Genomic DNA, 16,960 nt, shown 5'->3' on the forward strand with positions numbered 1-16,960 from the left:
GAGATAGCCCAGTCTCTCTCTATTGTGTCTTATTTAGCTTTTTGGTTATTTATTTTGCCATTCTTTTTCTTGCCAGGTTCTTAGCATTTTTCTTAAAGGAATTAAGAAAAAAAATCATAAGGTATTACTTCAGTTGAAAGCAATGATATTGGGGTCACAAGATTGTTGTTGCTGCTGCTGCTGTTATTATAATTATTAAGTATGAACCCCACCTTTCTGTTAATTATCAGTTAAAAGCTTGATGAAAGAGATGAATTTTTGTCATTTCCCTAAATATGGAGAGAATGGGAAGTAAAAAACAACTCTACGTGGAGAGTTTCCCATAGTCTGGAACAACACGGGACACAGCCCTAAATCACGTAATAGATTTCTGAGCATCTGTCAAAGGGTCTTTCATGCTCATATAAGTAAGCAGGCAAATTCTCAGCAGACAAGAGGGGGATTCTCAGAAAGTTAGGCTTTCAGGACTTTAAAGGTTAACAGCAATATCTTAAATTGTGCCCAGTAGATATTAACAGTCAGTTCAGATATTTAAGCGTAGGCTTCATATTATACATGTCCCTTAGATCAGTTAGCAGCCTAGATGCCACATTTTGTACTAATTGCAATTTCTAGAAGCTTTTCAAGGGCAGCTCCACATAGAATGTATTGCATTTGTTCAGGCGATGTCACATATCCAAGTGGTAACTGAACTGATAATCCTATGGTTTGTGTTCTTGTTCTCTGTTTTTCAGAAATAGACAACAGCATGACTTCTTTGCCAGACAAGATTTCTCTTCAGATGATATCAACCATTAACAATTCTTCTCTGATTCAACCAGGATTTTCTTTGATGAATTTTGATGGACAAGTTTTCCTATTTGGACAGAAGGGCTGGCCAAAGAGGTCCTGTCCAACTGGGGTTTTCCTTCTTGATTTCAAAAAGGATGAACTTAAACTGAAGCCAGCATACTTCTCTCAAGATTCCTGCTACCTTCCTCCCCTACGATATCCTGCTATCTGCCCTATCAAAGAGTCAGAGAAATACCAATATGTCATCCATGGAGGGAAAACACCAAACAATGAACTTTCTGATAAATTGTATGTTATGTGTCTGGCTGGCAAGAATAACAAAAAGGTCACATTCACATGTACTGAAAAAGAATTAGTTGGAGAGGTCCCTGAAGGCAGATACGGCCACACTGTTAATGTGGTTCACAGTCAAGGCAAAAGTATGATAGTTATAATTGGGGGAAGATCTTACATAGCTCTTGGACAGAGGACAACGGAGAAGTGGAATACTGTGGTTGATTGTATGCCACATATATTTCTGGTTGACCCTGAATTCGGCTGCTGTACTTCATATGCTCTCCCAGAATTTCAGAATGGTTTTTCTTTTCATCTCTCTCTGGTCCAAAATGATGTCATCTATATCATAGGAGGACATTCCCTAGAAAATAATATCAGGCCTCCCAATTTCTATAAAATAAAAATTGATCTTCCCTTGGGCAGTCCAGCAGTGAGCTGTGTAATTTTGTCTGGAGGAATCTCAGTCTCCAGTGCCATCATGACTCAGACCAGCGAAAAGGAATTTGTTGTTGTAGGAGGTTACCATTCTGACAACCAGAAAAGGATGATCTGTAATACCATCAATCTAGATGATAACAAAATAGAGATAGTGGAAACAGAAGCACCGGAATGGACCCCAGATATCAAGCACTGCAAGATATGGTTTGGGAGTGACATGGGAAATGGATCCATTTTATTTGGTATACCAGGAGACAATAGGCAACTGGCTTCAGATGCAAACTATTTCTACCTATTAAAATGTCAGGTAGAAAATGATCAGAGCTCAGAACAGATGGCACAAGTATGTAGTCAGAGCTCTACAGAAGATGCTGGAGAGTCCACTCCTTTTGAAGATTCAGAGGAGTTCACTTTCGGCTTTGACATAGATACTGAAGATGATAATGAAAATGAGTCTGAATCAGGCTACTGGATCACCTGCTGTGCAGGTTGTGTTGTTGATATCAATACCTGGGTGCCCTTGTACTCCACAGAACTCAATAAACCAGCCATGATATTTTGCTCAAACGGTGAGGGCCACTGGGTCCATGCCCAGTGTATGGACTTGTCTGAAAATATGCTTATTTATTTGTCGCAAGTAGACATCAAGTATTTCTGCACTGAACATATCAGTCTGGCAAGGGGATTGAAAACTCCCAAGGAGATTCCTCCTATAGAAAAGAAACCCATGAAAGTGCTACGAAGAAAAAAGCCTATGAAAATTGTCACTCCTGCAAAAAAGTCCTTTATTCGTAAACTGTTTGAATAGAATCACAAGAATAGAATCACAGTCATGAATAATATTTTAGTGTGCAAATCTTAGGTACCAAAATCAAAGCGTACTGCCAACTTCAGCAGATGTTAAACTCCCAAAGAGTGATGGGTCTTCATTTTAAAGCATTTTAAAATGTTGTTTTTGCTTCTCCTTAAGTTATAAATATAATAATACAACACAGAAGAATCACTGCAAAAACATTATAGGCATTCTCAGACCTTCACATGAACTAGATCATTACGGGTTTGTTTAAATTTAGCATTTGGTAATGTTGTTTAATAAGGTGGGGAGGGGGTAGATAAATTCAATAATGCTACCTCTTTTGAGTCTCTGATAGTCTACATAGCACTTGATTGCCAAATTCAAGCGATTAAGCCAAATCCCATGTCAATCAAGCTTACTATAATAAATGGAAATGTTTTTGCAAAAGAGATATGGTGCTAGAAGATCAGAGATCTAATTCACACAAGCCTGTTTCGTGTGTTTAGTCTTGAGGCAAACTTTCTTTGAAGATGTAAAACAATTTAAGAATTTTCATTTCAGTGTTCTTTTTCACTCACACATACACACAAAACGGATGCTGTGTAAAACTTTGGGGGGGCCCTTTTTTAACCATGACTATCATTTTTCTCCCAACCAAGCTAGACCAAAATGAAACCAGATTGTCAAAGAAAGAAGCCATGTTTGTCTTTGCAGCAACAAAATAAATTGCTGGCCAAATTTGTTCCCCACAATTAACTGGATCCCCAGTTTAGCTGAATGCAGATGGGGAGTCAGGAATCTCATGTTTTCAATAGCTGTAATGAGCTCTACATAGTTCTGCCTCTGAAGACCATCCACTATCTATAGTTGGTCCAGAATGCAGCAGTGTGGACAATCAAATATTATGTTTGTATGAATCAAGCTGCACTAGTTCACCCATTGGCTTCTTGTTGTAATTCAAAATACTAGTTGTCACCTTTAAAGCCCTTTGTGTGACAGAGCCTGGTCTTTGAGGGACCATTTATCTCCAATGGTTGTGCTCATCACTCCATTCTGATTCACAACTTATGAGGGGACACCTAATAGCTTTCACAGAGAAATTCAAGCAACAGCATGGAAATAATCTCTAAGAGAATTCTCTATGATCATAGCTTGATTGCAGAACTCGTTGCTTAAGAGGGAGTTATAGGAAGCAGTTTAATGCTAAATCACACTGGGAGACTGTAAGGCAAGGAACACACTGTTAGACTATGAAGAGGAAAAGTCAGATTTTTACTTGACTTTCTAACACAGAAACTCACTTTTGGCTAGTAACTCTTAGTCTATTCCACCACATACGATTGTTGTGATGGGGGGGGGGGATAAACCCTGAACTGTGGTTAGTGATATATGTCTACCAAATAAAAATATTTTTCCTCCTAGGACAGTGCATTGTTCCACATAGCTCAACTTGGTCTTTAACATCTGGAGTTGCTAGAAATTAAAACTTGGGGTAGCCTTCCTGCGAGGCATGTACTTTACTAAGACACACTTTCCCTTTTTCCAAAGATATTTTATTGCCAGCAAGCAGCTAAATTTTCTAGTTGACGTGTTCCTCTGAATTAATCCTTTGTTTTAAAATGGTTTATATCTGCTCTCACTTTTTTATGCTGGATGTATGTATTCAATTGCTGTTTCTGTTGTTATTTGAACCCTCTTAGGGCAAATTATTTTACAATGGAAATGCAGAAAATAAACACTTTTAGTAAAGAAATGGCTTTGTGATGTTCTCTACAAAGAAACCAACTTGTTCTTATGTACTAGTGAAAGGAGGGGGTGATAAAAGTGATAACTTGGGAGCTGTGATGGTTTGTTCTCATATACACTGATTTTTTTTTCCAAAAGACATTGACTTTTCTAAGACTTCTTCAAACAGTCTGAGTATGAGGCTTTGGTGGATATGATTTTAAGGCAATGTGTGTGGATTTCCTATAGGCAATTCTTTTGCCTTGAAAAGAGAACTGCATCATCCACCTTTGCAGTGCAAAAGGGTCAATATGAACCCTTATCACCTTGCACATCCTTAGCTTCTATAGAGTACTTTAAGATGGAGAAGCACCTGAAGTGAGTTTCTGTCAATATATGGAAGAGTTTAAAGCTGAACCATTAAAATGTTATCTATTAGCTTCTGGATAAATAGTCACAAAATGTTACTCAGTCTACCCTGAATTTGTACGGCATTATATGCATAAAAAATTGCTTACAAGTTCCTTTATTTTAACCCTATGGAATAATACGTCTAAGGACCAGTACCAAAACTGAAGCTTGAAAATTTGACATCGTAGGTGGCGTCTTGTGTTTCCCAAACTCATACAGCCACTCCAAACCTTACTGCTGAGCTGGAGTTGTAATGTACCAAAAAAAAGCTCAATACATAAGAGCAATTGAATTCATTGTAATAAAATTTGAATTAAACCCATTTTACATTTTGACCTTACCCCACTGACTTGTTCTCGTGGTGCTCCTTGTCTCTAAAAGTATGGCTGTTTCATGCCACTCACAAGTCAAGAATAACTCTTCGCTGAAAAGAGTGGCACACTTCTGCATTAAAAACAAGAAGTCTTTTTATATATATATTGGGGGGGTTACTCTGATGACGGTGGCAGCAGACCAGCGAAAGCTAAGATGGTGGATATTTAGGTTTTATAAATGGTTTTCATTGTTTTTATTATTTTTAATAATAAACAGCTGTTTTATTTTTATCCGAGAGTTCGAGGATTTTATACCATTAACACAAATATGCCTGGGATTCACATTTTTAAAGTTATTAGGGATATATATGTGTGTGTGTATAATAAAAAATAATAAAAACAAAAAGTCTTAATTTGGCCAATTAAACCAATTCTGTAATAAACATGTTTAGGAATGCTTTGACTGATGGAATTGCAAAACCGAATGTTGTTTCTCACATTTGCCTTACAATGCCATTACAAATAACTCACTGCCTGGTAACAGTGCTCAGGAACCCTTTATATCCACTTTATTGAGAGAATGGCAAAGGGACGTTGTGCTCTAATTCTTGGATACTAGAGCTGGAGATTAAGAATAGCTGTGTGGCTCTCCTAACTCAGGACATAAACCAACCTCGCATGGTGTTGATAGGAGATACAGATAAAAATGGCAAACCAAAATGTGAAATGATCTATGTGTAGAATGATTGTATACAATAACTGACATGTGTAATTTCTGTGTAGGAATTTTTTCAAAGTATAAATTAGTTCACAGTTATTCCTTCATCATCAAGAGCCATTCTGAATACTCAACAATACTTGTGATATATATTAGAAATTGATATCATTTTTTGCTTGTTCTACTTACAGTTTTAAATTTTGTAAAAAGAAAAGAAAAAAAAGAAAAGAAAAGCTTCATCAAGATACTATCTTTTTCTAATTTAAGGATAAAATAGAATGTAAAAAGTATGACAGTTTCTTGAACATGCTACCTTCTAGGATAGATAGATAGATGATAGATAGATAGATAGATAGATAGATAGATAGATAGATAGATAGATAGATAGATAGATAGATAGCTATTGTCATTTTTACTGTGGGCATACAATTCTGTTGCCTGCTCTCAAAAGTTTACATATGCACAACACACATGTGTACACTTTTGAGAGCAGGCAACAGAATTTCATTTTTAATGAAGTTTTGAACTTCAATTTCTATTATCCTCATATTGCCTAAAGCCAACGGAAATTATGTGGCCACATTGGCTGATGGCACTGGGAGCTCTGATCCAGAGTAACTGAAGGAAAATTAGCTACAGAAGGTTATACTACACAGCTCCAAAGCATATGGTTACCTGCAAAATATGGTAAAGGAGTTTATTTGCATTCCAAAGACCGAAGCTAAATTTGTTGGTGTTTTATATGAGCTGTCTGCTAAACAGATTGCTTTTCTTGCTCTGTGCAGACTGACACAATAATCCTGCTGACATAAGCAAGAGACTATTGTCTGTATCAAATCAGTAATGAAGTAATACTCAATAAGTAAAGTAATGCTGCCTACAGAGACTCAGATAATGACATTTCTCCTATATAAATCACATAATTCACCACAACACTGCCGGAACAACTGTGCAGAGAAAGCTTTTTTTCCCCCTGCTATTATTTTTGCTTATACCCCACAGTACTCGAATCAAGTGAAGAGGCAACAGGGTCGTGCTTTGTGGTTTGTATCCCATCTCTGTGCAGTTTAAGTAAATCCTGAAGAAGGGAGTTTCTTTATGTACATAGCTGTATATAGATTTCACACATTGTTGAGAATCCTGCATGTTCTGGATTCTCAAAAAAGAGAAAGTGCGAAGAGGTACACAGTTGGGGGGGCGGTGTTTCCTGCTTTACTAGCCAGCTGATTTATGGATAGCTGGGTCTGAAAAGTTGAAGCCCTGCAATAGAGCCTACGTAGCTCTCCCTTCATGAAACTGAGGGCAGAAATTTTCCAAGCTGATAGACACCCCCCCCAAATGTGTAAACTAGCCTATTATGCTGTCCAGAATTTTGAGACTGTCTGGTAGCTGGAGATAGCCTGTATTAGGGAAAGTGAACATTGGTGTTGTGATTCAGGGTCAGCCTGTGGGTTCAGCAGTTGGGTCAGACGATTCTGAGGAGGAGGAGGAGGGGGGGTGTTGCAGAGGACAGCCCTGAGGTTTCGCAGAGCCCTCAGCCAGGCCCCTCCCATCTGGTTACGACGCAGTCCCAGCTGTGTGAACCTGACAGCATGGATGAAGATGACCCACAGCTGGCCCTGTTCAAGGACGCCCGATGCAGGAGGCAGTCAATCAGGAGTAAACAGAGGAAGGCAATGGGGCACCTCGGAAGGAGGCAGAGAGAAGCCACACCTTGAACTGTTTAAAAGGGGAATGTGTGGAAGGGCTGGTTTGCTGAAGGCAACCGTTTGAATAGCTCCTGTTTCATGGTTCGTGTTTTTGTTTTGCTCTGTTTGCTCTGTTTTGTGTCAATAAATTTGGCAGGCTTAGTTCCACTCTTGTCTTTTTGTAAAGGGGTTGGCTTTTCTGCAGGGCCGGTAGTAGGCTGGTACAGAACAATTGGGAACTTAAATGCTTGCATAAGACTACATGTCTGAGAAATTAATTAGCAGCACAATCCATCCCTGTCTTCTTGTCTATGCCAAGAGGACTGGGGGGAAAAAGAGAATATTTTCTTTTCTGGAGTTTAATTCAATAATGCTTTATGCTCCTCATTTATTAGGAAGGCTGCAGAGAATGAGAGATAAGGTAGAAGATGCAAAGACAACATTAAAGGATTAAATAACTAATATGTCTTTTTAAAAAAAAAAAAAAAAAAGATGACTTGGAAACAGAAGAATCCAGTCCAGAATTCAGAATTTTCCAAGGTTTGTTTTTTTACATACATCCACCGACCATGATCAAATGTCCTTCCTTGTTGTTTTTATATCGAACGTAAATTGGAAATGCCGTTATACGTTCTACTGTTGTGATATATACAACAGTACATTATTTTATAAAAGCTCTGTTTTTAAGATTATCACACAGTGTCAGTTTATTTTCAGCCACATATTTTCCCATTACTCTAGCTTGTTGACATCAAATAGCATTAGCAATAGCATTTAGACTTATATACCGCTTCATAGTGCTTTATAGCCCTCTCTAAGTGGTTTACATATTGCCCCCAACAATCTGGGTCCTTATTTTACTAGTCTTAGAAGGATGAAAATCTGAGTCAACCTTGAGCCGTTCAGAATTGAACTCCAGAACTGAGCAGCGAATTAGCCTGCAGTATAGTATAACCAAAATTTTAGCCCATTTTATCATACATTCTTTTACTTGTTCTTCTCTTTCAAGTTTCAATAAAACTTTATAATTTAGGAATTCTATATTCATAGTTTGTACACAATTCTATTTAAAACATAGTCTTGCAATGTTCAAGACTGTAAATTCCTTTGCCAACTTTAAATCTTTCTAATAATTGTTAAAAGACAATCATTGGCAACTATATCCCTCTGGCACTAATTCTTCTCTTGATTTTATTTTACAGTACCCTTTACAAAATTATAATATTTCATGATATGTTAACTATTTGTGTTTACCTATTATTCCTTGCCTATAAAATGTCTCTTGTGCAGTTGTATAAGTTTCATTTGTTAATATTTATCTTATCTGGAAATTGTTTTAATTTTTCTTTTCTCTTTATTTCATGTGTTAACTTGTGTTTTCTCTTGACTCATCTTTGCAAGTTCACAATTATGTTATATAAAATGACCGCTAGTCATTTGAATTATAATAATTTGTATTAATTTTTTAAAAAATGTTTTGATTTCTTTTTACCAACTTCACGATTACTTCCATCTGTAACAACATTTCATTTAATCTCCATCTAAAAGAACTAGATTTTCTTTTAGAAACCAAACTCATGGTGTTATGTCCAAAAGAATCTTTGGTAAATATCTTTACTTTTGAAACCTTAATAACCATGTTCTTTTTACATAGCTTTCCATTTTCTTCTTCTTTCATCTCCTCTTTCACCTTCACAAGTCTTTCATCGATACTTTTTAAAAAGTTTTCAATTTATTAACAAGTGATGCAGCTAACTTACAGTTGCTCAAACATTTTCTGAAGCAAATCTGCTGTAATTCCTTTCTGCAGGTCACTTTAGTGATCCTCATCTCCTATCCATTCTTGGCACAGTGATTAGAATGCAGCATTGCAGTCTAACTCTGCCCACAGCCAGGAGTTCAATCCTGACAGGCTTAGGGTTGACTCAGCCTTCTATCCTTCTTAAGTCAATAAAATGAGGACCCAGATTGTTGGGGGCAATATGCTGACTCTTTAAACTGCTTAGGGAGTGCTATAAAACACTAGGAAGCAGTGCCATTTTGACTCAACTCCATCTTGTTGCAGTTAGCCACTGTTTCCAAACAGCTACAATAACAGTTATTTAAAATTCTATCAGCCTGTTTGCTTTTTCCCTTTATTAATTTACTCAGAATCATCCTATTTCAGAGAAGCATTACTTCTCTGAGAAGGAAACAATTAAATTCATCTTCTTCTGACATTAGACTCCTCATCTATATCCTTCTAATTCTGTAATCAAGCCTTCATTCTTAGTAAATAACCATATCTAGGCTCCATTGTGCAGAATTATAGTTAAGGTTTGATTTAGTTCCTGAAAAATTAGACTCCTTCTTGCTTAGAGAAAAAAATATATAAGCTAATAATACTATATTGAATTTGAGGTGCTACCTTACACTATTTACATAGGAATTTCAACAATAAACTGTTTCTCCAAGATATATTCTATCCTCATTTCATCCTCATTTCAATGCAATTCAAAAACCATATTTTCTTTTTCTTTCCCCCTAAATGTATCCTTCCATGCAATGAAAGAAATGATTGAATCAGAAAACTCAGGATGCAAATCACTAGAACTTTTCTTTCAGCTTGATCCAGAACTAAGTCTCAATTTCTCAAAGAAGTATATAGCTATATGACATGCATGCCTTTCTATGGCCTTCTGGATTAAAACTAAAGGAGAAAGTCAGTTCTCATCCAGTTAGCTTCATGCTAAGTGAGATTAGACATCATGGCCTCGCAATTTCTAGCCTGGTGCCTTAACCACTACCTTAAACTATACCACATTAATTTAATTGTATGTGTTCTCTTTAAAGGTCATTAATTTATAGCATTAAGAACAGGTGACTAAACATATATATTGTCTTGAAAACTGTTAATTCAATAACTCAAATGACACTCTCTGTAGCAAAGAGCTCTTGCTATAAGGCTGGAACACATCCTTCAGTCTAAACTAGAACAAGAGTAAGCAATTTTGTATCCTCTAGATCAGGGGTCCCCAACCCCCAGTCCATGGACCAGTACTGGGCCACAGCATATCAGCAACTGGGCCTCACAAGCAAAGCCCCATCTGCAGGATGCAGGCATGACACAAAACCATGCATCCTCCAGTCCGTGGAAAAATCTCTCTCCACTGAACCAGTCCCTGCTGCCCAAAAGGTTGGGGACCTCTGCTCTAGATCAGGGGTGTCAAACTCACCAAATCACATGATGTGTTGCTAAGTATCGTAACTTCTTTCCCCTTGCCGGAGCTGGGGTAGGCACGGCTTCCACATGCCTCATCCAGCCCACAGGCCAGCAGTTCTAGATATATTGGACCACAGCTGAGGAAGACAAAAGTCTTGGGTAAAAGGGGAAATCAGTCTGTCTATGTGTGTGTGTTTGTGTAACATATAGTTATATTGGAAGGTTCACGTGTATGTCATGCATTGGTAGACATCTCTGTAAAGTTTTAATCCACTTAAGGCCACATAAGAGAAATCTATATTCTATTGATGTTATCTGTGCAAATGAGTAGTTTTTTCACAAAATACTACACAGTGATAGTCATAGGATACCAAATAATCAAGCAACATAAATCATAATAGGATACTAAATAAAAGTAATCAGCATAAATCATGAGATACAAACAACAAATTTATAGTCATAAGAAGCTAAGGCAAGAGGTAATAGGAAAGATAATAGTAATAGTAATACAGCCCTACTAGGCCATTTGACATCCCAACGCATAAGACAGTGTTGTGAGAATTAGTTGTTTAGCAGACTGACAGCATGGGGGGAAAAATTCTTTGTGTCTGGTTGTATTGAAATCCTAGTGGACAATCACTTAAATATGAGACAGCAGTATGCTGCAGCTGCCAAAAAAGCCAATGCAGTCCTAGGCTGCATCATCAGAGGGATAATAGCAAGATCACCTGAAGTGCTAGTACTGCTTTATATTGCATTAGTAAGACCATCCTTGGAAAACTGCATCCAGTTTTGTCACTATGATACAAAAAAGATGTTAAGACTCTACAAAGAATGCAGAAAAGAGCAACAAAAATGATTAGGGGACTAGAGGATAAACCATACAATGAACAGTTGTGGGAACTAGGAAAGTTTAGTCAAATAAAAAGAAAACTAGGTGTGACATGATAGCACTCTTCCAATAGTTGAGGGGCTATCACAGAGAGGAGGAACTCAACCTATTCAGCGAAGCACCTGAGGGCAAGACAAAAAGCAACAGAAGGAAGTTTAACAAAGAGGGGTCCAACCTAGAACTAAGGGGAAATTTCCTTAATCAGTGGAACAGTTTGCCTCCAGAATTTGTATGTGTTCAATCACCTGAAGTTTTTAAGAAAAGATTGGACATCCATTTGTCCAGAATAGTATAGTATTTCTTGCTTGAGCAGAGGGTTGGACGAAGACCTCCAAGCTCCCTTCCAACTCTGTTATTCTGTATTCTATAGGAGTGCCTTAAGACAAAAAATAATAAAAAAAGAAATGAGGAATGAGAAAACTTAATGCACCTTATTTTGCTGTTAATGCCTTCACTACTTCTTAGGTCATTTTTCTTAGGAAAAGCTGCTTATTAGTCTTCCAAAGATATGTCTGCATGAGTTGTCACTGTTTAAAATAACTGGGGTGTATTTTATTTGAAACCAAAAAGATACTTCAGAGTGTACAGGGGATGCAAGAAGCACCAAATCTGAAAGGCCTTAAATCAAATGCATCTTTTTTCATAGATCACACTGCCATCGTGGCAGAGGGCAACTGTGTGATCCTGAAAAACAGCTGCAGCTGGTTTATGGAGCTTTTAACAGCTGTGGTAAAAGTGCCCCAATAGGTTCCAAAGCATCTTTTTGTCTCCCAAACCAAAGCATTGCCTAGCCCAGGGGGAATTCAAACTTGGCCCTTTTATGACTTGTGGACTTCAGGCTAGAAAAAAAAAGATTGTGAAAAAAGGGCTGTGATTAGAGTAGGATGGGAAGTTAGATGAGAACCTGGATTAGGGAAAGATAAAGCTCATTGACTTCTGGAAGACCACATGTTTCCCACTACTGAACCAAGAGGGAAGAAGACCCCCTGAATGCACATAATAGCTTTGTCCATGAGATGTATTCAACCATGGTAAAGGAAATAACAAAATATGTATGTCAAAATCTGTTTTGACAATAATAGAACATGAAAACAGAAAAACATTTCCTGGACAAATGTTATTAGAAAGTGTCATCTGAGCGTCGGGATGTAGTTTTTGTATCAGGACATCTTAAGTTCATTTGTCTATTGCTATTCACAGAGGTCAGTAAGGTTAGCACAGCATTTTCATCTTGCAAAGATCCTTGAAGATGACCAGGTTAGGACAGAAGTAATTGTTTAACCTTTGTAGAGGTGGAATAATGAAAATTGAGAAATGATTGTGATTAAAACCAGTATAGTAAAGCAAATCTTATGAGGAAAGATTTAATGATATTATTTGTTATTCACTGAAAGACCTATCTGTGATATTAACATTTATACGACAAGCAACTCTGAAATGAACCCAAATTCTTGCCACATGATGAATTCATAGCTCATCCCTGATATAGGTTTCATGGCAACAATATAAAAGTAATATGTGTTGAGGTTTCCAGTTTTTATTTTTAACTTCCCAATCTAGCCTACTGTCCTGGCATTTCCTGATGATCTGTCACTCAAGTACCACTCAAGTCGAACTCTGACTGCTTTCTAAAGTCAACCAATATTGGCCAAAAGATTATGTCTTTCTGGGCAATTTCTTTAATTCCAGTGCTGTAAAACAGTGTTTTTCAACCTCAGCAACTTTAGGATGGGTGGACCTCAACTCCCAGAATTCCCACCCTGCATGCATGAAGTTCTAATCCACCCATGTTAAAACAAAGTTGAGAAACACTGCTTTCAGAATATGGTGAGCCAATAGAAAGTGGTTTGTGTGGATGAGGTATCTATTGTTCCAGGGTATACTGCTTCTCTCCTGACCCTCAAGGTAGTTAAATCAAAATGAAACTGAAATTCTGTCAATAGTTAAATAAATGAGGTGAATTAATTCAATTAGCTTCAGTCAAGATTTCTTGGCTGTGGATCCTGCTACAAAGACACATAAATCTTTAGACAGAAAAACTACTGAAAATGATTACTTTGAAATCTCAGTTTGAGCAATTTAATAACAAGAGCAAAAAGAAAAAAGAAACCCACAACTAAACCTGTGTGCCCGTGATGCGAATTTATTTATATCCGTTTAGTGAAGAAAGGAGATATAATTTTTAAGAGAAGAAAAAGTGTTAAGTGCTTTCACTTATTTATAGCCTCTTCAGAACTCCCCAAGCTTCACAATAAACCATTTTTGCTTAGCCCTGAGTCAATATACTGAGCATCTCTTGGCACTAAAAAAAAAAATCCTCATTCAGATGCATGCCTATTGTTTTTATCCTAATTTTTTTTTCTTCCACACAGAAAGAATCATTTGGAAGAGTATTATTTTGGTCTAAATGAGTTTCCAGTCTCTCAACTAAAGAGACACCTTTATTTAAAGAACAGGGGACAAAGAACAAGAAAACGCAAATGGGGATTAAAGTTTATATGCAGTAATTACAAAAAAAACGTCTTTTCTTTGCTTGGTACCAGCATGGGCCAAGGAAATCCACCAAGAGTCTTGTGTAAGTCAAAGTATAACTTCCAAACTAATGTCTCAAGTGAGAATAATTGACACTACTTGTACTACTAAGGCTTTGGTAAAAGAAAGAAAGGTAGTTCAGAGTGCTTATATTTATCTAGGTGCACATGGCATCCTAGCTTTCTTCTGAAGAAAAAACATAACTCAGATGTAATATTTTCCTGCTGCTTCTTTAAATAAACTTTCTGTCTCCTTGGGAATGAAAGAAGACACACAACGCTGCCTTGTACAGAAACACTTTTTTTCCCCTTGCATTGTAATCTGTCTCTGGCATCAGGCTTAATTTATAAATAAAAACAAGCTAATATGCTTAGGACAAAATGAAAATGAAAATATTCTACATATGAAAACTATCTTTTTTAAAAGTACAGAATATGAATGAGTTTATCCTAAATATTGCGTTTGTATCTATGTCTGTGTCCATTTGTAAATTCTGCTGCCCATCTAAATCACTTTATGTAAAAATAAAATGCAAGTGTTTGTTTTAAAATAGAACATTTATTTAAAGAAAACCATCTGATATTACATCAATAGAAATATTTGCTCAACTTTGCGGACCAAATACAAAACATATCCTATTGTTGGTGACATTCTAATGCGTAAATACTTTTATATAATATAGGCTAGTCTATAGGTAAGGACTAACAGGTAAGCAACAGCAAAAAAACAACAAAAAACACCTAAGTTTATATTCATTACAATCCTACTAGGCACTTAAAAGCAAAACAAAATTAGGTAAAATAGACTCCTGAAGAATTCTTTTAAGCTGTAAGAAATTATTGATACAATTGTGACAGACATCTATTATAAATGAAACAATGTGGTTTCACTTTCCATGACCCCCCTCCCATGAGAATAAAGAGATATAAGAATGTAAACATGTACAATCAGTGTTTCTCAATCTTGGTAAATAATAAAATGCATGGACTTCAACTACTAATTCTGGAGTTGACTTCCATGTGTCTTAAAGTTTCTAAGGTTGAGAAACATACAGTCAAAGTAATCTGACATCAGAAGCTTCTGAACAGAGAAGCATTTCCTGTAAAATATTCCTCTGATCTATTTTCAAGAATATCTTGAAAACCTGTTATTTGTGAATCTTTGTAGCTCTCTCCTTCTTCCCCACATTGTTCTTCTAACCCAGGGGTCTTCAAACTAGGCTCTTTTAGGACTTGTGGACTTCAACTTCCAGAATTCCTTAGGCAGGCACGCTAGCTGAGGAATTCTGGGAGTTGAAGTCCACAAGTCATAAAAGGGCCAAGTTTGAAGACCCCTGTTCTAACCTTTTTCTTAATCCAGCTTAGATTGACTATAATGGGGAAAGTTGTTTGTTACTAATGGCTACAACAGTTGCTCTTTCAAAGTATTTGAACAATTTGAACAATGTTCCCCAAGCAATATTCCCCAAACAGTCCTCTGAGGTAAATAGTCAATAATGGAAAGCGGATGTTCATGTTCCTCTAGCTCTTATTGAACTGTAATCACAAGGAAATGCTGGATGTTGTAAATGAACATCAGCTGGAAGGACACTGATTCTTTACCCATGTTATAAAGTAGGGGTGTCAAACTGCCAGCCCACGTGCTGGATGAGTCAAAGTGAAACCATGCCCACCCCATTGCCGGCAATGGAAAAAAGTCACAATACGTCATGACAGGTCATGTTATAAAGTATTACAAAATAACATAATGTGAGAGAACATTATAGGATTCTGCTAGCAAACTCCTTTAAGATGAACTGGGGAATTTGATAAAATATATTTGATGGTAGAAGTACCATGGGACAAATATTTATTCTATCTCCAGTTCAGAATGAATTAGTTATGAACGATCCTTGGTGCCCTCTGAGCTTGGTTGTTTTCTTGCAGACATTTCATTACCTAAACTAGGTAACCCTAACACTGATGGTGTTACCTAGTTTGGGTAATGAATGTATGTAAGAAAGCAACCAAGCTCAGAGGGCACCAAAGCAACCAATATTCTCTTTTATGAGTTAGCTATATGTAACTTCCTTTCACATCATCTCATTAATTTTAAATAGATATATGAAGAGTAGCAGAATCATATCTATTTTATATGTACTATTTTTATATACTATTTTAAATGTATTATTTTAAATATATCCTACTTTTGCTAAGCCCTCTACTGAAGTTAAGGAACTGACACCATGATACATTTACAGCATTTGTCAACTGCTTCAAAACTCAAAGGATATAGTAAAGAGAAATTAATGACATAGTTTCAGATTTTGACTTCATGGCAGATAAAAGGTAAAGACTCCCTCAGGATCAGCTTAACTTCTGGTAAATATATATAGTCTAGTTTAAAATAAATTGTAAGGGTATTATTCCAAATCTTCCTTTACATTTATTCAAAATCTAAAACTTTAGGATAATGAAATTGACTAGAAATAACTTTTTAAAAGATTGAATTACTATTTATAATTATAATTGCATGCAATCATAGACCTGTGTATCAATGCCTCCATACTGCAGATTGATTGATCAGAAATTGGAGGACAGAAGCCATTAAAAAGAAAAATAAATGTTTAATTAGATAGCTAATTATTTTCTAAATAGACTTACTTGAAGTCTGTTACTGGACAAAATACTAATACTAATACAAATAGTCAAGTAGCAAGTTTATGATCATTTAGAAAATAATTAGCTATCTAATTAAACATTTATTTTTTTCTTTTTAATGGCTTCTGGCCTCCAAGATCTGCAGTATGGATCTTCCGTCTCCCCTTTTTAAAATATGGGGACAATGTTTGATCTTGTTTGCTCTAAAAGCAATATATTATCATCAACCTTTTACAAATTTTACTGAAATTGTTCTATTTTGCCTTCTACATAGTATTTATTTAAAAGTGGTCACAGAAAAATAATTACTGGTTTTGGTTCTGTTTTCCTCTTTAAAATTGGCTGTTAAGCCAGACCACATTTGCTCCCACACACTTTTGTGTTATAGACCTGTTGTCAGAACAGCACAGCCCACCATCAAACAGCTTTCCTCAAGGTTTTTACAGCTCAGTGTAAAAACAAAACCTCTCCACTATTTCTGGATGCAAATGAATATTGACTTTTCAGCTGCAAGACCAATGCAAAATTTAATTCCAC

The 16,960-nt window shown here is 36.5% G+C and overlaps 1 protein-coding gene across 1 annotated transcript; it reads left to right on the plus strand.

Annotated features, from left to right (window-relative positions):
* Nucleotides 1–748: 748 nt before the first annotated feature.
* Nucleotides 749–2,314, plus strand: RAG2 (recombination activating 2; the record flags this gene model as incomplete). Its single annotated transcript, XM_081312849.1, has 1 exon — nt 749–2,314. One exon carries the CDS (start codon nt 749–751, stop codon nt 2,312–2,314), a length of 1,566 nt encoding a protein of 521 aa, XP_081168975.1.
* Nucleotides 2,315–16,960: the final 14,646 nt, after the last annotated feature.

The sequence above is a fragment of the Vipera berus genome (genome assembly GCF_964194415.1).
Source record: "Vipera berus genome assembly, chromosome: 1".
In the NCBI taxonomy this organism is placed as follows: domain Eukaryota; kingdom Metazoa; phylum Chordata; class Lepidosauria; order Squamata; family Viperidae; genus Vipera; species Vipera berus.